The 20,830-nt window shown below is 41.9% G+C and overlaps 1 protein-coding gene and 1 long non-coding RNA gene across 15 annotated transcripts in view; one reads left to right on the top strand and one right to left on the bottom strand.

Annotated features, from left to right (window-relative positions):
* Positions 1-20,830, top strand: part of PIK3C2G (phosphatidylinositol-4-phosphate 3-kinase catalytic subunit type 2 gamma) — a 370,973-nt gene that overhangs the window by 301,551 nt on the left and 48,592 nt on the right. For 13 of the 14 annotated variants that reach the window (XM_039544583.1, XM_039544571.1, XM_039544579.1 and 10 more), the window contains 3 exons: positions 3,164-3,272; positions 5,841-5,924; positions 15,305-15,380. In XM_039544583.1, the coding sequence (XP_039400517.1) occupies positions 3,164-3,272; positions 5,841-5,924; positions 15,305-15,380 (269 nt within the window). The remainder of the gene's footprint in view (positions 1-3,163; positions 3,273-5,840; positions 5,925-15,304; positions 15,381-20,830) is intronic. The other variant, XM_039544605.1, reaches the window with a different exon arrangement.
* LOC120408111 lies at positions 7,879-9,951 on the bottom strand. The gene is made up of 3 exons (XR_005600427.1): positions 9,910-9,951; positions 9,345-9,474; positions 7,879-7,958 (listed from the first exon to the last, which is right to left on the bottom strand). It is a non-coding gene; the product is annotated as an uncharacterized LOC120408111 (long non-coding RNA).

Here is a 20,830-nt window from a genome sequence, read left to right as displayed (position 1 = left end):
GGTCTAGATTTCCAAGACAATGATTAATAGATTGTATGGAAGAAAAAATACAGCCTAGGCCTGATTTTCGGATGCACTGAGTACTTGCTACAACAGTGAATAATGAATGATGATTAATGGGAGGTGAGTTCTCAGCATCTCTGAAAATCATGCCTTTAGTGTTTAAACATGTTCTGCAACCCCTATTTGTAAGTCAGATCACAGCACTTCCAAAGAAGCACTTATATTCTGTCACTTTATCTTGTATTTCATTTAGAGGATTTTAATTTTTTTTTAACAAGGATGACAAAAAAAGGCAGTTAGCACACAAAACCACATATTTTATAAAACAAAGTTGTCACTTAGCCACGAAGTTTGGAAGCAGATCTGAATTTTCTCAAAGTTCCAGGGTGTTCAGGTCTGCAGTTTTTGTTTATTTGCCTATTAAAAAGCTGGAGGTCAGCTGCAAAGTTCAGATCCAAATTTTTGTCAGCCTCAAGTGGGTTCAGAACTGGGATTTTAGTTTCAGCTCTACACACAATTCAGCAAAAGCAAGGTATTTTAAGGAAAGACTGAACACCAGGGAGGTCACAAGGCTACCCCTATGCTTTACTTGAGGTTTGAAAACCATGACCATTAATTCTTGCCGTGCCTCCTCCCTCGGCCATTCAATGTTTCCTTCAGTTAAAATCAAAGAGAGTCAATGTGGCCTCTGGGTTTTGGGGGATAGGGTATTGGTCTGGATGTCAGGAAACATGGCTTCTGTTCTTATCTATGCTGTTGATATGCTGTGTGACCTTGGGCAAATCACTTTGCCTCCCACTCTTTGTCCATCTTGTCTATTACAATGCCTAGCACAGTAGAGTCTTGATCTTGGTTGGGACCTCTACATGCTACTATAACACAAATAATTATAACCAAAATGGTGGAAGTACATTATTTTGCCACTTTCACTTTAGTTCTTCACCTACTAACAGCAGACAGATCGCTCACTTGAATTTTGTGCAGAAGTGTTTTATGAGGCAGAAATTGCTTCAGGATGTTTCATATCATTAAGAACTATCCTGAAATCAAATCAATGATTTTTTTCATTTTTCTCCTTCCTCAAATGTGTATGTTCAAGGGAGAACTTTACTTACGCAAATAAAAATGTAGGCTGTGATAACTGGATATATGGACTGTAAACTAAATGCTTGCAGGAAGTGAGAAAAAGCTGCTTACCAGGCACATTTTAAACTAGGCTGGACAAAGCACTTGAGAAGATTGTGAGATCTGTCCATCAATAAGCTTCCTCTGTAAAGTCTCTCAGTCAATGAAAAAGTGTTTTACTGCTGGTTGCAATATCTACAATAGACTTTCAATATCAACTTAATCAATGTATCCTTTATATAATGACCCTCTGTAGCAAACAAACCTTTTGAAAACTCTGGCAATAGTTACATAGAGATGTAATGTAATTGGGTTTAACTTACTTAAATCATTCAGTTTTTCACTAGATGAGAATGTCATTTGCCTGCATAGACTTTTACAACCAGATGGTCTGCAGAGCTAGCCAGTGTTTCTCTGTACAGCTGCAAACTACAACTCAGTGTTGTAATCTGGCTGGCTGGCCTTTTAAAAGCTGGTGGCAGTTTTTCATTGAGCTCTGGAATTGGGTACAGCCTGTTCAAAGTAAGGATCTGACCAGCAGGATCTCAAAAGTCTGCCCAAGTGTCATTTCACTGTGTTGGACTGCTGGCTGGCTCTCTACTCACCTGAAGCTTTCAAGTTTCTCCTGAGAGGATAAACAGGGTTATACTGGAAAAAGGAGAATGTAAATGAGTCATTGTTAAATGCCTGGAGTGGTGATGAGAAATTTAATACAATCAAATTGAAACATCCACTGTTGTAAATCATGTAAATGAGAGGATACAAAGCATAATATTAGTTTAACAATCTCATCTTAATATTAGTAATCCATATCTCAAAACCTTCACATGCAATTTAGCCCAGATAACTCTTCTGAGACGCACAATACACTCCCTCGTCTTGAGAGAGAAATAGTCCTTCCAGTTCAAGGTTAATGTAATCCAATAAGGTGCGCTGTTAGAAAGCTAACCTTCTGGCTGATCGAGCCATGCTTTGCCTGTAAAGAAGGGAGAAGAATGTAATGATTTAAATGTAGCTTTTATAACACACTTAAGTAGGGTGACCAGCTGTCCCGATTTTATAGGGACAGTCTTGATATTTGGGTTTTTTTTCTCAATATGGGCTCCTATTACCCTTACCCCCCCACCCCCTGTCCTGATGTTTCACACTTGCTATCTGGTCACCCTACACTTACATGAAAACATATTTAAAATATTAAGTATCTTCAATAGCTATAAAATTTGAAGTTCGCACAGGACCACAATGTAGAAAATTACTAGATAAATTGTTTAATTATTAAAACAAAGTAAAATTAATATTAATAAAATCCAATCAAAGAGCATTATTATCTGTTGTGTTTTCATATACTACTTGTTTTACGGTAGCACCTACAGGCCACAGTGGGGATCAGGGACACATTGTGATAGGCCCTGTACAAACACCTAATACAAGACAAAACCTTTTCTGAAGAGCTTACAATCTAAATAGACAGAAGAGATGGGGGTTGGAGACAAGGAAGGAAGCAAAGCTACTGATGAGTGGCTGCAAGATTTTGTTAATACTTTTTTGTCATTCATTATTATTAGAAATAGTAGTATTTTATTACAGTGGGCCTAGAGCCATCAGCTGACATCAGTGCTAGGCACTGTACAATCGCAAAAACAGTCCTTTCCCTGAAGCACTTAGAGCCAGACTTTTAAAGGTATATAAGCATCTAAAGATGCAGATAGGTGCCTATAGGTGCCCTAAATACCTTTAAAAGTCTGGCCTTTTCAATGAAATATACAGACAAAGGATGGGATGGGAAAGAGAGACACAAAGCTGAAGCATCTTGCCCAAGGTCACACAAGATGTCATTAACAGAACAAGGAACAGAACCTCGGTCTCAGGAGTCCACCTCTAATGCCCCATCCTCTGGACCACAGTCCCTCTCCTTAAATAAAAATAATAATTAAAACAAAACCTTAAAGATGGCCTGCTGTTCTTATGTAACATAGAGTAAACAATGTCATATTTGTTCAGGAGAAATAAAATGTCTACATGTTCTCTGTTTCAGGTTTCCTCACTGGTGGCATTTACCTTTTACGGATCTTGAACACAAAAGAATGAAAGACTTAAATCTCTATGTGAAGCAGTTGTTGAATGGATCCAGCAACCTGTCTAATGTACGTGATCATTTTCCATATAATAGCTTATATTGTTTTTAGCAGCTTTCTGCCAAACAGATCCCAAAGCTGTCTACAGCCTATATAAAAATGACAACTCCAGACACTGCTGCACCCATTTCTGAGGCAGAACAATGTTATAATTTAACAGGACTAACCACCCACAGACAACAAATTGATTGAAAAATAATTTATTAGAGCTAGCTGGGAATTTTTTGACAGAAAAAGTGGTGTTTCAGGGAAACCAAATCTTTTTGGATTAGTTGCAACAATTTTCTAATTTCAGAATTTTTGGGGGGGGAAAAAAGGTTTGAAATTGTGAAAACATCCCATTTCAACATTTTTCTAAACAAAAGGTTCTGTTTTTTGGTTCAAAATGACTTTTCATTTAGAATTTTAAGTTAATAGTAAAAAAAAGAATTTTAGAAGGTCAAAATCAAAACAGAATGTTTCAAAACTATCAAAATGAAAGTGAAATTACCTAACAGAAATATTTTTCTGATTTTAGGGTCACAAAAATTTTGAGATTTTGACTTTTAAAAAATTGTCCATTCCAAATCAGATGAAATCTTGAAAAATTTTGCTGGACAGGAAAACTCACAATAATTTATGCAGCTGTGAGCACACAGTAGAAATGTAAGAGGAAAGGGAAATTAGCTAGGTGAAATAACAATCAGAGCTTGTTTTCTTTTTAATTATAATGCATAATCCTGGATTGAAGATCAGCAGTAGATAGGCACTGTCAGTAGATTTCCAAAGATAGCTAACATCCACATGATAAAGCAACACTCAGGCCTGGAGAAGAGACTTTAGACTCCTGGTCAATTCAGTCCTTGGCCTCTCTACTGAGATTGCCAGTAAAAAATTCAGAGTTTTGGGGTTAGATTTTATGTGATGTATAGACCCTGCCCTACAATGAAATGGGACTAAGACCACCAGTTTTTCACATGAGCTCTTTTTGGTCATTAGCGATCTTAGGATGTTTCAGGCTAGTGACTTAGAAGTGAAAGTCTCTGTGTCTTAATTGTGCTCTAGGCCTACCTCAAGTAGACTGGCTTTCAATTTGGGCCAGGCACTACAGTGCAGAAACTATAACATGCGCTACACTAGGGAAATTAAACTGGTAGAAGCCACTTTAATATTTGCAGAGATGATCTGTACCTGCAATAGTGGTGGGTGAGGGCAGTGGCTTCAGCAGATGTTAGTGAGCATACGCAGTACAAGCCAAGCAGCTGCATGCCCTTCCACACACACATCGCCTCTGAATATTTGTAAAATCCTTTGTGTCCGCACACAAAAAACCCCCTAGAAATGGTCTAATAGCCAGTTAGAACACATTGCTGCTCATCTTGTTTAATAATTCATCTAATCCTCCCGTTACCATCCCACAAAGCACTAGTGGCCTTGAGTCAGCTCCCAGAATGCACTGCTGCTGGGAGCTGAGTGGGAATTGCAGGGTAGGTAACCGGAGGACACTGTAAATTAAATGGTTTAGAACAGTGCTCTTGTGGATAGAGGCCAAAACTTAAACTGCACCAACATGGGTAGTGTGGATACACAATACAACCAATTTGTTTACCAGTGGTTCAGTTGATACACAGAGTTCAGTTCCAGTGCAGACAAGAACTGTGAGCCAAGGAGATGAGAGTTTAGGGACAACTATTAAAATGATGACAGAGAAACTAATCTTTAACAGTAGAATATGTACTGTAGTTAATGGAGAACAAGACTTAGTGGGCCATATTAATGGAAGGAATAATAGGTGAATAGTTTTCATCTGTAAAATGTTCCTGTATATCATCTTCCTACCCATTATGTATCTAATCAGTAATTCTAATGATCATTTTTATATAGTCACTGGTGTTCCAAAACAATGAATTGTGATATTTTACTTTAATGTAGCTCTACTGCCAGGGGATGTTAGATATTCTGAACATACTAACATATTTAGATCAAGGAGACTGGTTCAGTGTGTAATTTTCTTTATATTATTGGCTGAGAGATCCATGTTTTTTAAATAGTATCAACTTTCCCTTTCCTCATAGTGGATGTTTGGTTAAGTTCCAAGCAGAAGTATTTGTTAGCAGATTTTCTTGACAAAAAGTTATTGTACTTACTTGCTTCTGTCTGTCTTCTCATCTCAGACAACTTTCCAGTCAAATCTGTCCTTTTTTTCATGCAACTAGAAAGCCTAGTCTAAGCCATATCTAATAATAGTTCTCTGTTCAAGAGTTACTTGTATTTTTACTATGCATTAGTAAAAATGTGTAGTAATAAATAATTAAGGAATTTGTGAAGAATAAATGTTTGTGTCTTGAAAGTGCAGATGCCTATAGAATAAAACTCTTTGTCCTTTACATCTATTGACTGGACAATATTTGTCCTACTGAATTGTGTTTTAGCCAGGTTGAGGCCTAGGGCATGGTTTCAGGCTGTGGAGACCCAAAAAGTGGAAGAGATTTTAATAATAAATACCTCTGTCTACCATTTCTAAACTGATTATCTTGATTGCCTAGACATAAATTGTCACCTTGTGCAACTGTGAAAACTCTTGTTCTGCTTTTGCAGGAGGTACTGCAAACTCAGACTTACTATGTAACTAAAAATTCTAGAATTAAAGAGAATTGGACTACACTCAGCTTTCTGACTCATGTGAGTGCATGCTTTTCAGACCAAACTAAGTGCCTATTACTGAAACAGTGTTATGTTTAAGACTGGCCTTTTCTGTTAAATTATTTAACATGGCAGGGGGAATATCTACCTTATTGTTTGTATTGTAATTCTGATGGAGTCAACCCCTTATTTAAAATACCAATACAATATATTTTAAAGAATAGAAATTTTAAATTATTCACACATACCAAAGTCCATATACAATATATTCACATACTGTGACAGGTCTATAAACCCCACACTAGACTTGAAGGGGTTAAGGAGCAGTTCTTGGCCCAGGTGACAGCACCCCCCTATACCTGCAGAGCCCGATCAGACTGGAAGAGGATTTTAAAAGGGAGCCAGACAGTTCAGATGGGAGGCGAACATACCTACCCTGAGAGCTCCTGACCAAGGGTGCCGCCGAAGCCCTCACTGCAAGAAAGGGGTTAGCATCTGAGCCCAGCTGGGCTGAAGGTTCACATTTTTGTTAGTTTTGTGTTTTGCTGTCTTATGTCAGAGTTTGAGCATTTGGGGAGAGGTGAATGGCCCAGGGAGGCCGCCTCAAGGCACTCTAGGGCACTTGATATTGTTGTCTGTCATAGGACCCTGGGCTGGAGCCGGGTGGAGTGAGGGGGTCCCTGGGCTCCCCTACCAATCATGCTTGTTGAAGAAGGGTATAAACCTCCCTTCCACGCCTCCTCTCCAAATTAAGGAGAGGACAGAGGTGCTGAGAGCCTTGGGGAGAGGGCAAGCCACCTTCAGGAGCCCACAGGTGGGCTGAACACTCTTGGGACTCTATATAATTTCCCTACACTAGGAAGAGAACTAATTTGATGACCCAGCTGGAGGATCGAGTCACCACCCACCTAAAGGCCAGTCGTCATTGTATTGGAGTAGGCACTGGACATGGGGGAAAGTGAAGGCCCAGTGACCTAGACACTAGGTGACACCACTGGTAAGCCCAACCCCCAGTAACACATACATTAATTTTACATAAGGGTTCAATCCTATAACCGCTTACAATGAGGCATAATAAATCAATGGGGCTACTCACTGTGCCTTCAGTACTGGAAAGTATTGAAGCATGTGCTTAATTCCATCCCTATTCAAGGAAGTGCTTAAGCATATGCTTAAATTTAAGCATGTGTTTAAGTCCCATTGATTCCTAGTGGTATTAATAACATACTTAAGAGTAGAGTTGGCAGGAAAACAAGAATTCAGTTTCTTGTAAAAATGTTGAGGTTTCAGCATTTGGTTTATTCCACATCAGGACAAAACCAAGACCTTTCACAATTTTCTAGCGAAACTCTCCCTGGTGGGCTAACCAAGTTCAAGTCCCTGCCCTGAATCCAGCAGAACTGGGACCTGACCTCAATCTCCAATATCCCAGGCGACTACTTTACCCACAATGTTATGGGCTATTTCCAAGTAGGTTTTTCTCTCTCTCTCTTTTCCCTTGGTTTTGACCTGAGAAATACACCTCTACCCCGATATAACGTGACCCGATATAACACAAATTCAGATATAACGCAGTAAAGCAGAGCTCTGGGAGGTGCGGCTGCACGCTCTGGCGGATCCGCACGTCAGTGTGTTTGGCTCCAACGTGCTGCTCTGAGCAGCGTGTTAAGGGTGCCGGGCCGGGGCCGAGAGGTTGGATAAGGGGCAGAGGGTCTCGGGGGGCAGTCAGGGGACAGGGAGCAGGGGGGAGCCACAGCCTGAGGAGGGGAGCTGCAGTGCAGGGGAACGTCACATGGGCTCCAGACAGCGCCAAGAAGTTGGGGAAGACTGGTCCATGTGGGGAAGTTGCAGATCCAGGGCAGGGAGAGGTGCCACGCAGGTGCCCCTGTTCCGGCACTGGAGGGCTTGGCACAGAGCAGGCCTAGCTGGCAGGCTGCACCCTGCTCACAGCAGTGCCAGGTGGGCTCTCCGGGTCCATAGTGTGCAGCACTACTTGCCTGCAGTCAGGGGCTCTGTGTGCCCCGGCGGGCAGCTGGCCATGGCATCCTCACTGGAGACAGGCTGTGCAGGGCTCTGCAGAGGAGGAGAGACAGGCTGAGCATGGGCACACGTGGCAGGAGCTGCCCACCGATGGATCACCGTCCCCTGGCACCGCGTGGGCACAGGGTGGGGACCAGGCACATGCGGGCACCTCAGGTGAGGCTCTCCACCCTGCTCCTCCTCGCAGGCTCAGCTGCCGCGCCAGGCTGGGCGCACTCCATGGACAGGGTAGCAGCTGCTGGGCCAGTTCCCCCTGCCCCATCTCCACAGGGCTCGCCCCAGTTGATGGGGTCAAGCAGGTGTGAGCACTTCCATGTGCCAGCTCATCCCGGTGTGGCATGTAGCTCAGCGTGGGAGTCCTGGGGGTGATTAGGGACGGGGGGGTTGGATGGGTTGGGGGGTCAGTCAGGGGGCAGGAAGTAGGTGGGGGGGTGGTGGTGGGGTGGGGTGGTGGTATGACTATTAATAATGAGAGGAAGAGCGAGAAGTCAAGCCAATAGATTCATAAGATATGCCTATAAGATTTTAAAGATTTTGGCTCCCGAGGATATCAGAGTAGCATCAAATTCCATATGTTTTCCAAAAAAAACAATGAAAATTCAAAAAAACTTTGATGTTTTTTTAAAATGTTTTTTTTCTTTTTCATATTATAATATTTATTCACAGCAAATTTCTAATATGAATGCATCTTTATTTTGATATTAAATAGAGTAGCTTAGGTCAACGATAAAGGGAAAATGTCAGCACATTTTTTTAGTTTCGTTTTTTTCCATGAAATCAATTGTATTACATGCATGATAACAGAAAAATATTGTAATTTGGCACCAGATATGTCATGGTTGGTTGGTTAGTTGCATTACTGGGCAATAATCATGGATAAACATGAGAACATGTTCAGAAATATTTGGACTCATGCAGTTTTGGCTTATTAAACGACAGCAGCCAAGTGGTGTCTTATTGTGGGAGAGCAATCCAGAAACTAGTTGTAACAAACAATAAACTGAAGGTTTGAAACATGGGAACAACAAAATTACACATTATCTCAGTGTAAATCAAATCTATGACATTCACAGACAGCCTTTTTTTTTTCCTTATGCCCACTGCTAACTCTAGCTGAGTGATGGGCTAAATGGAGTTTGCAGGTCCATAACAACCCAAAAGCCATAATATATAAAATAAATTAGGGCTGTCACAGTGGCCCATCATTTTAATGCCATGCTGTAGGAGACTATCTACTCCCTAAGGAGTCAAAACCAAATTAAGGCACCATTAATTGAGTCAACTCTTGGGTCCTGTGTTAAGCAGCAACATGTCAGTTGTTGACTAAGGCCTGGTCTACACTGTGGGGGGCGGGGAATTGATCTACAAGAACAGCGTAGCTGAAGTTGACATATCTTAGATCGACTTAGATTGACCTACTTTGCTTCCTCACGGTGCGGGATTGACGTCCGCCGCTCCCTCGTAGATTCCACTTCTGTCTCTCGCCCTGGTGGAGTTCTGGAGTCGATGGGGAGCTGTAGAGGGGTCGGACTCACCCCTGCGGCACCTCCTGCTGGTGACTCCGGGAATTAGCTCTGTCCAGCACTGGAGCACCCTCTGCAGGCCGGTGATCCGCCTGTCCTCTGGCCCCTGTGTCCCTCCCTGGACCCGGTGCCCTTTTACATCGGGTGCTGCCCCCTGGCAGTAACCCCTTTCTCTCTGTGTTTCCCCTCCTTGGGGAGCCCCCACCCTCTATCCCCACCTTGCCTCAGTGTATGGCTACTGCCAGTCATTGTCTAGCCCCCGCACCCTGGGGCAGGCTGCAGTATCAGCCTACTCATCACAGGCAAAGTAGGGTTTGGACCTGCTGCCTTGGCCTACACCTGGGCTGCCCTCTGCAACCCCCAGTACCAGTTGCCCTATGCTAGGCCGCAGCCTGGGGCTTTCTAGGCTGGACCTTCCCCAGCTCCTCAGCCTTTCCCCAGCCCTGCTTCACCCTAGGTACCTTGTCTAAGATCCCTGCAGCTAGGCCCTTCTCCCTCTGAAGGCAGAGAGAGACTCCCTGGGCCTCTGGCCTCCCTGGCCTTTTATAGGGGCCAGCTGTGGCTCAGTTTGGGGCGTGGCCTCACCTGCAGCAACTCCCTCAATCAGCCCAGCTTTGAGAGCAGCCGCTCTCAAGCCCTGCCAGGCCCCTTTTAAACCCCTCAGGGCAGGAGCAGGGTCTACCCTGCTACAGGAGCACATTCGGGGATTGATGTATCGCGTCTAGACGAGATGTGATACATCGATCCCCGATAGATTGATCACTACCCGCCAATGTGGCGGGGAGTGTAGACATACCCTAAGGTGCGTAGTTTGAAGGGAGAAGTTGCAGCTGGCCCTGGCCTACAAAAAGCCTAACTTCAATTATGGAACTGAATATAAAGTAATGTTAATTTATCAGTCCTCAATATTTTGTATAAATAGGAAACTTGCAATTTATGTACCTGAGTGTGTGTGAGAGGTTGTGGTTTAGAATTCATAAATTTACTCAGCTGGGCATGGATTATTTTCTCATCTCTTCTTGTTTAAAAAATGTAGTGTTTATTTTGGTTTCCATATATTGGGATTTACAGTGTGCTCATGCAGCTCACAGATTTTAGATTTCAGTTCCTATCCTGCCAAAATGCATGTGTTTAATTAACCATACCTGATTTGTCCCATTGAGTTCACGCATAAAGGTTTTTTGTTTGTTTTGGGGGGCAAATGGGTTGGGTTTTCGAAAATTTCATAGAAAGCTCAATTAGCAAAACTACACTACATTAGCTGTAGGGAAGGTGAAGTTTGATTTTTTTCCTGTGTGCAATTGTTTTTACTTATCCACAAGATACTTCTAAAAACACTGGGCCAAATTCAGTATTAGTGTAAGCACATAAAAGTCCATTGATTTCATTGAAATTGTACTGCTAACATCAGATGTGATTCTAGCACATTGAAACATACACGGCCTGATTTTCATTTATACTGAAGTCTGTTTATACCACTTTGGTAATGTAAAGATGCTTTAAAGTGGGTGTCAATTGAAATGGCTGTAAATTACATATGTACCCACTTTTAAACCTTAGTATAAATGAGAACCAGGCTGATAATTTTGCACCTTTTGCTAGTCTGTCTAATGCTTTGTAATATCAAAGTAATTAAGATTGAAAAGGGACATACCTGTATTTTTAATTATTTTCACATCTTTCCAGAGGTGAAAGTAAGCTGCAGAGAGCCCAGAGCCCTTTAAATCCCTCCTGCAGCTCCAGCAGCTGGGCTGGGGCCGGGATTTAAAGGGCTCGGAGCTCCCTGGCTGGAGCCCCGGACCATTTAATTTGCCTGTGAGCCCCGGGGGCTCCCAACTACCTCTGCAGCTGGGAGCCTCAGATTGATTTAAAGGCCCTGGGGCTCCCAGACACAGCCAGTGCCTCAGGGCCTTTAAATCTTGAGAGGCCCTGCCTCTTCCAGTTGAGGCCACGCCTTTTCTGGGTGAGGCCACGCCCCCCTCAGGACTCCGGCAGTACTGGTAAGTCCTATAAGTTACTTTCACCCCTGCATCTTTCTTTTACTTGAGCAAAGAAATCCCTCATAACTATAGCAGAAGGTTGTATAACCTCCAGGGCCAAATTCTCCCCTCATGTACATAGTGGCGTAAATCCAAAATAACCCAGTGATGTCACTGGAGCTACTCTGGATTTACCAATGGAAGTGAAATCAGAAAATGGCTCCAGCGTTTATTTCATGGGGTCGCTCTAATATGATGGAAATAATGAGAGTCTGAAATGTGTGGCTTTCTTGAATTTTCACTTTTCATGTACACACTGCAATCAAGCAGAGCCAAAATGCATAGGGCTCAAAGTCTCTTATCTTCTCCTATCACTTCCTGAAGATGTCATAGCTGCAGCAGGGTCAGTTTTTTCTGATTTATTTCTTTCCTGCTGCTTCTCTGGCCTGTTGAACTATAACAGAAGCATGGAAGTTCTCTGACTCCAGACCTACTCTAACACGAATAGAGAAGATAGGCAGACAGCTGAAAAAACAGATCAGGTTGATTCTTTTTCTACTGGAACTATTGCTGGCTAGAAATCTGACTATGATTAATTTATTTGCCCAAGTATTAAGATAAGTTTTGCTTAGGCTCCTGTAGAGATGCCTGGCCAAAGTCTACTGTGTTACACCAGTGCAAGTCCAGAATATATACACTGAAGTCAGTAGAATTAGGAGTTCTAGATTTATACCAGCGTACCTGAAAGCAGAAATTTGGTCCTTCGAATTTTAACAGCTGAGCATATTGATGAATTCTGAACAGAGACACACGCACAGCTCCGGTACATAGATTGCCCTAATAGAATATTCGACTTTTTGATTCAACCAGGTGAACATCAACCATTAAACTTTACAGATTATATTTTTATTAGATAAAAATAAGACCAATGATGGGAGATTTGCCTGAAATTCCTAGTACAGGCATTGTTTTAAGGGACTTAAACTAAACTTACTGACCTGGGGAGAACATTTCTGTCTGTGAAAGAGTAGTTGAGTGTTCCTGGTCAATTCAGTCCTTGGCTTATATTGAAATTGACAACACAGGGGTCAGTTACTGCCACTCATGATCATGTGTCTTTGTAACATGGATACCTGGAAGTGTACTGAGGCCTCCAAAACCATTTGAACAACACCAAACAGTTCTGATCACGAGCAGTTAATCTTTAATGGAATTCAGGCGCTCAACCATTTACAAAACATACTATATGTGTTCATTTAACATGTGCTGTCTCAGGCTCTAATACATCAGTCTGTCCCTGTTCAGCAAAGCGCTTAAGCACATGCTTAAGTCCCATTGCCATTGACTGCAATTGGACTTAAGCACAAGCCTAAAGTTAAGCATGTGTTTGTGTCTTGCTGAATAGGGATGAACCTAAGCGTGTGTTTAAATTATTTGGTGAACTGCAGTCTAAATGACAGTGTCCTGTACTATGCAGATGTACTCCCAATACTTAAGATCCCAGCCTCCACTCAGTTTGCCGAGCAGTTGCGGTCTCTCAAGCAGTTATGGGCTGGATGCCTATTACAACAAATACTTTGAGACCTTTTCCTTAGCCTTGGCAGCATTTTCATGTGCCCTATGTGGGCTGCCCAATCTGCCCTTTGGTCCTGGGCTGTCAGAGGCACCTTTTTTTCCTTTTCACTTGTCAACACTAACCTTTCTTGTCTTCCTATTTGTGTTGTTACCATGCTGGGTACGTCATTGTGTTCTCTCTCTCTCTGTCTCTCTCTCTCTCTCTCTCTCTCTCTCTCTCTCTCTCTCTCACACACACACACACACACACACACACACACACACACACACACACACACACACACACACACACACAGCAAAATTCATGCCTTGAAATGAATAATGATGCACCAGGGATGAATGGTGCCCTTTATGTTTATGACTGTCATGGGATTTTGCACAATTCGCCATGTGCTCTTAAATGATCCTGCAGGTACTAGTGAAAATGAAAACTTGCAATTATGGTAACCTGAAATAACCCTCTGCTCTTCCCACTCAGTACTCTCCCTGTGTCACTCAGTAAAGAATTTGTATTTCCCTTTCAAATGCGTTAACATACGGTATTCTTCCTTCTGCCTCCTCAGACCTGTCCTCTCAAGTTTGTGAAGGTAGGATGACTACATACATTTATCTGCTTTCTTTTCATACTGTTAAATAAGGGGCGAGCTGCCAAAAATATACTCCTTCAAACGCTGAGTCTCCCTACACCTGCAAATAAGGGTCCCACAGGGAATAACCTTATTGTTTAATAAAAGTTCAAGACGACACTACTACCTGAAGCACTGTATGTGTTCACATGTGAGATGAAAGTTACCTTGTGTTTGTCAACCCTCGGCATTATCTGGAGTACTGGCATTTTCTTGCTAATCACTTCTTCTCCTATTTGAATCAAGGAAAAGTGACATTTTTAGACACATTTTGGAGATTTTATTTTTCAAACAGCAAAAACAAATATCAAAATAAATCCAAATTGTTAAATCATATCTGAATGCTGAGCATATGTTCCTTGTTCATCTGTCTGCTAATCCCAGATGTTAATTGCTCTAGGAGCTACATTTGTCATTAAGCTCTTCTTTTTTCTGTTTTTGTCTCTTGCTGCATTTTGTCAAACTGAAGCAGGACATGCTGTTGATAAGAGACATCTTATTTCTCTTAGCCCTGTAAAATGCTGATGACATTTGTATGCTGGAATCTGAAAAGGCTCTTGTGCAGCATCCAGTTTGTTATAGTGTCAATCCTGGTAACACTGATATAAACGTGGCTAGTCTAACCACATTAAAGCATGGACAATCTGACATGCTGCTTTATGAAAAAGCTAATAAAATGCAATTACTGTCCAGCTTTGATTCAGAACTCTTATAAGTGTTCATTTTGAAATTCACATTTTTATTGCACTGCACAATATTTGAGACCAGGGGATTTGGCTTATTGCTTTACTGGTCTAAAACTGAATTCAACTACCTTTTACATCTGTTTACTAGAGCACTGTGGGTCAGTTAACACAAATAAAATCTGTAATCTAGCACAAGAGGTGAGGCCTCTTTAAACAATGTGGTGAAAAATGATCCTCTTCTTCCAATTTGCATGTCTGACCTCTGTTAGGAAGTTAACTCTTTATTAGCCTTGTTAGAATGAGAGGGTACAGAGAGCCAACAGAAGACATTTGCACCACTTAAGTTATGTGGTGCCACAGGTCTTACACTGGTCCAGTGCATGGAGTGGATTTCACCCTGCGTGCAGGGGACCAATGCAAGACCTTCTGTACCACTTCCTCTCCACAGGAGGGCTATCCAGGGGGTGGTGATGAAAATTTTTGCAGCATATTTACTGACTAGAAACACTAATCTGAGACCACAGTTTGGCCGTGGTGTTGTGAGGCATGCTGACGGGAAGAAGCAAAGATGTAGTGTCCCTGAGTCATCCAGCCAGTACAGGGCAGGTTGGCTCATAGGGCCAAGGTACAACTCCCTCAGGTGTGCTTCTTTCCTGCTGCCCCAAAAAGGGGCAGCATGCACCCTTGTTAGTGCCTGCTATCAAACCCAGTTTTTACACAGATGGCCAGGGTTGTGATTACACCCCACTCAGGGGTGCAAATGTCCATCTGGATTCATAGAGCAACATCCAAGGGAGCACTAGGGCCCTATCTTGCCATGCAGCCCTGCAGTGGGAGGGAAGAGGCTCCCCTTTCCTGCTTATTCCTCTAGTGCATAGGCAAGAGACAAACCAGCCAGTTGCCCTTCGGGGCCAGTGTTGGAAAATGGAGCACATCTCCCACCCATTCACAGCATGTAATGTTTCTGTTGGTTTTTAAATTTGATTTCAGAATGAGCATGTCCTCAGCTTTTTCCTCGATGGGTCCAAAACCGACTGGCCGGAAGAATCTGCACTTGTTAGCCTAGGTATGTAAATTATTAATTTTGATCTCTTTAAGAGGGAATTGGTCTTGGTGACACTGAATGCTGCAATGTAGAGGTGGGTCTAACTGAACCCACTGGTAAATGTGTTTTTTCTTTGTAAATGTGAGTATAATAACCAGTAAGTAATTCAGTTCACTTTTTATTTCCCAAATCGTAGAAGTTCATACAAATATTTTTTAATACAATCTGCAGATCCCAATTGGTTTTGATGTCCCCTCCCTAACCAGTTGTATTATTTCTAGCTATACTTAAGTCATAATTAAAGCAAATATATATTTACACTTGAAACAAACTAGGCCAGGAACCTTTTTTTCTTAAAACCCCTCTTCATATAACAATCTTAAGAAGGAGGGTTTGAGGTATGACAAAGTATCATGCATGTGTTGAGACGTGAAGAATAATGTATGCTAGCAATGACTTATCAATAAGGGTATTTCACAGTGAGTGGGGCATGTAAATAACAGAACATGTGGTTAATCTTGCCTAAGTATGCATTATTACTTATAGAAATAGCACTGCTATATACTGCTCCTCAGTAATTAATAATACTCTGAACATTGTTTCCTTATCATGTCCAAATTCCTAACCACCTCCCTCTTCTGTCCTGAAGCCCCACCAATGAGCTATCTTCTTGGCTTTGTTGTTACCTAATGCTGACTCTTTGCTCATCTTCTGCAGTCAACTTGGGTGAGATGGGGGCAGGAGAAATAAAAGCTAATGCTGAAGGCCACAGTTCTACTCTGCTTGCACAAAAACAGTTCAGCCATTTGCTGTATATTCCAAGTGATGATAAAGCTCCAGGATACCAAGTTATCCACATTTCATAACTGAGTAGCTGCTACTAATACCACATCCCTTCCATGTCCAATGTGCTTGTTCCTCTCCTTTACAGACTGAGGCTCTGCTCCTTGGCTGTACCACTCTAGTGACACAAAGCAATTCTAATTCCATTTTAACCAGCCACTGGAGGATTCCCCTTGTGTAGGGAGATCCTGTGGTGGTGTAGAATTGCTATAGTGGCTCCTACTGCCCCTCTCCCTGCAGCACAAGAGATGTGGCCAAGACATCTCTATACCCCATCAATTCCCTTAGGGCCATTGGAAACTGGTAATGTTTGCTCTGATACCCTCATTGCCCAGGATTGGGAGGATGCAAAGCACTGACAAGAGAAGAGTTTTGTTGCAAAAACTCAAGCCACACCTTTAATACAGCTTGTAGCCTGGGTTCATGGGCTACGTTCTATATCTCTCTATGGCTTCTTTTACTGTAGTATCTGACTACTTCGCAGTCTTAAATGTATTTATCTTCCAAACCCATGAGTGATCAGGAGCTACTGTTACCCCCCTTTTACACATGAGGGACTGAGACGCTGATGTCACATGATGAGTCTGCGGAAGAGCAGGAATTGAACCCAGTGGACCATCCAAAAAACTATTATATAGCCAATGGTACACGGGTTAAAGAAGAAAACCTTTCACTCTGTAAACTGGACCCGCATTTATTTTCTGAGTATTTAGTGAGCTACCAAGCTATCATATCTATAACCCAACCTGTTGGTTAACTCTTTACATTTTTATGGTGATGTGGGGGCCACATAAGACTAGCCAGAAGGAGGGGGATACAGCAGATGTACAAGTTAAGATCCATAGGCCTTTAATAATTGGAGAAAGGGGTGTAGGAATCCATTTGCCCACAGGTGAACTTGGCTTTCAAAAGTTTGGGAAATGATGCTTTAAATAAGCAAGGTATCTGTGTCTTACAGGAATATTCATTTCCAGTTACCCTAGAAAACAGAGAACATTGTAATTGTTAAAGATTTTGAGAGTAAGACACTCGCATAGATTTTGCAGATTGAAGTAGTTAATGCCCTTTCTCTTTGTTCTAATGTCCAAATCCTGAGGTCTTTACTTGGATTTGGTTTGCTTGGCTTTGCTTGCACATTATTATTTTTTTATATATCTCAGTAGCAGTCATAGATCAGGGCTCCATTATGCTTGGCATTGTACCAGCACAGAACACAAAGAAGGCCCTAAACTGCATACAGAGTAGCCACCTCCAGAGCACTGTTCCCTCAACTTCCTTGGAAAGTGGGAGGTGGTGTGTGTGGGTCTAGGAGTCTCCTGTCAGCCCCCTTTGACTTTATAGGAGTCGAAGGGGGCTGGCAGTTCCTGAAAGATGTAATACTAGAGGCTCAGCATGATGCTATTCCAATGCAGAGAAAAATAAGAAGAGCCACAGGAGACCAATGTGGCTGCACAAGGAGCTTTTTAGCTATCTAAAAACCAATAGGGATACATACAGGAAATGGAAGGACGTGCATGTCAGTAAGGATGTATACATGGGTATAGCACAAGTATGTAGGGACAAAGTCAGGAAAGCCAAGGCAAAGAATGAGTGACAACTGGAAAGAAGTGTTAGAGACGATAAGCGGGGGTTGTACAAATATGTCAGACAAAAATGAAAGATCAGGGATGGCGTGTGCCCACTGCTCAGTGGAGAAGGCGAGCCGGTAATGGAAGATAAGAAGGCAGAACTGCTCAGTGCCCACTTTGCTTCAATCTTCATACAAAAAATAATGTGACCCCATGACTAGAGAAGTTGTTATAGAAAATAAAGGGAAATAAATGCAGATAAGGACAAGTAAAGAACACAGCAGAGTTCTTCTGACTAATTTGAATGAATTCAAGTGAGCAGGGCATGTTGCCATTTACCCTAGGGTTCTGAAGAAATCTCAGAGCCACTGAGATTTGCAAGCTTATGGATGATAGGAAAGGTACTGGAAGGCTGGAGAAGGGCTAATGTAGTGCCCATCTTTAAAAGGGGGGAAAAGGAGGAGCCGGGGAACTATAGACCAGTCAGTTTGACGTTGATACCTGGGAAGCTACTAGAGCAATGTATAAAACGTTCCATCTGCAAATACCTGGAGGATGAAGGGGTGATTACTGACAGTCAGCATGGATTTACCAAGAACAGATCATGCCAAACCAGCTTGATTTCCTTCTTTGACAAGGTAACTGGTTTGGTGGATAGGGGGGATGCAGTGGATATAATATACTTGGACTTTAGCAAGACTTTAGACACAGTTCCACATGACATTCTCATAAGTAAGCGGGAGAAATACAGGCTTGGTAGAACTACCATTAAGTGGATGCATAATTGGTTAAACAACTGGAAACAAAGAGTAGCTATTAATGGAAGGATGACAGATTGGAAGGAGGTCTCAAGTGGGGTTCCATAGGGATCTCTTCTGGGTCTTGTGTTATTTAGCATCTTTATTAATGACCTGGATGTAGGAATAAAGAGCATGCTGATCAAATTTGGAGGTGACACAAATCTAGGGAGGATTGCAAATACTTTGGAGGATAGAATTAAAATTCAAAGGGCTCTTGATAAATTGGAGAAACTGGGCTATAGACAACCAAATGAAATTCAACAAAGACAAATGTAAGGTACCACACTTAAGGAAGAAAAACCAAACACACAAATACAGAATGGGGGATAACTGGCTTGGCAGCAGCACTGCTGAGAAGGATCTGAGAGTTGTAGTGGATCACAATCTCAACATGAGTCAATGATACAATGGTGTTGCAAATCTAGTGCAATTTTGGGCTCCATTAAGAGAGGAATAGCACACTAGTCACAGGAGATGATAATACCACTCTACTCAGTGCTGGTTAAGCCTAAACTGGAGTACTGTGTCCAATTTTGGTAACTGCTGTATAAAAAGGATATAGAGAAACTGGAAAGGATCCAGAGATGAGTGACTAAAATCATCAAAGGGATGGAATGCAAGCTATATGAGCAAAGGCTGAAGGAACTGGGTATGTTTAGTTTGGAAAAGAAACATGATAGTGGTCTTCAAATACTTGAAGGCTGCCATAAGAAAGATGGAGAAAAATTATTCTCTCTTGCCGCAGAGGGCAGGACAAGAGGCAATGGGTTCAAACTACAGCATAGCAAATTTAGATTAAATATCAGGAAAAACTTCCTAACTGTAAGAACAGTAGTACAATGGAACAAACTTCCTGTGGAAGTCATGGAATCTCCTTCACTGGAGGTTTCAAAAGGAGGCTGGATAGTTACAACAAATTCTGCATCTTGGCAGGGTGGTAGATAACCTTGGTGGTCGCTGCTAATCCTGTGGTTCCATTATTCTATGAGGAGAGGTACAGTGAAGCCCTGGGATTTTCCTGGCTTGAAGGTGGGCCCTGAGCATATTCTCAAGGAGTAAAGCCATCCCTTTATTTAGTGGAGTGATGGTGTAGAAGGAGGGGAATTCTATGTGGAGACACCTTCCCTCTTCCCTTCCCCCTCCCAGAGATTTTACTCCTTTTTTCTATATATGGGATGATTCAGGCCTTCATTTTTACTTTCTCTCTCTCTCTCTCTCTTCTGGCAAAACTCCACTTGGCTTAATAAGAGTTTTGCCTGAGTGAGAACTTGGTGATTTGTCCTTCAGCCCTGTCTCTTAGTTAGAATGAATATAAAATAAATACCCCATAACAAGCAGATTATGAATTTTAATTGACAACATCCTTCACTTACATCACTTTAATTTTCAAAGATTGTAGGTAATTACACTTATTAAAGAGAATAAAATAAAAATTAAAATGTATAAATTTGTACTGTGCTCCTAGCAATGAAGAGATTAAAACTCAGTGCCAAATTTACTTTGTCATGAATACAGATGCAATATTCCCACTGGGATGCATTCTGAAATATACTCAATATTGTACGCATCCGGGTACTCTTAGCCTACTATGGAGGAACAGATATAAAAAATGATTTTGCCTAAGGTGTTTCATGATGACCAAAAAAAAGTGTTGTTTTGTGCAAAAATATCCATCAAAACAATTTTGATATTCAGTGATGTTTATTTTTCTTTTACTGAATTACATCTGCTGAAAGTATTAAAATTCCAGACCATTCAACTATACACTGTGAAAAATGAAATGGTTTCTGTCATTTCTAATGGTTCACATATAGGCCAAGGTCTGTGTTGACACAATTGGGCGCAGCACCAGTGATGTCAGTAGAGTTGTGCCCATTTATACCAGCAGAAAAATAGGACCTATCTCCTTTTAAAACAAGAGCCAGGCTCATTGAATGGGGAAATGTGCATTACACCTCCCTGTGCAGGCTTTACTCCCAGTGCTTAATGTGGGACTCAGCCCTAGATAGACCAGACTTTTGTACTATTCCTTGTGATACATGACAACTCTCTCTGCTGCACGTGCTCATATGTGCTTCTTATTGTGCTCCTAGTATTTCATCTTTTGCGGGCCATCAGTATTTCTTGATGTCTTATGAGGCCAAAGCTAGGAAAGAGGGTGTTAGGAGCTAATCTTTCAATAGTCGAGGACAGGAGGATTATAATTCTCTACCAAACTGTCAGTAGAGCAGTTGGTCATTTTTTGCAATATTCTATCCCC

The sequence above is a fragment of the Mauremys reevesii genome, linkage group 1 (genome assembly GCF_016161935.1).
Source record: "Mauremys reevesii isolate NIE-2019 linkage group 1, ASM1616193v1, whole genome shotgun sequence".
Taxonomy (NCBI): Eukaryota; Metazoa; Chordata; order Testudines; family Geoemydidae; genus Mauremys; species Mauremys reevesii.
The sequence above is the reverse complement of the archived record's forward strand: the minus strand, read 5'-3'. Positions and strand labels throughout refer to the sequence as shown.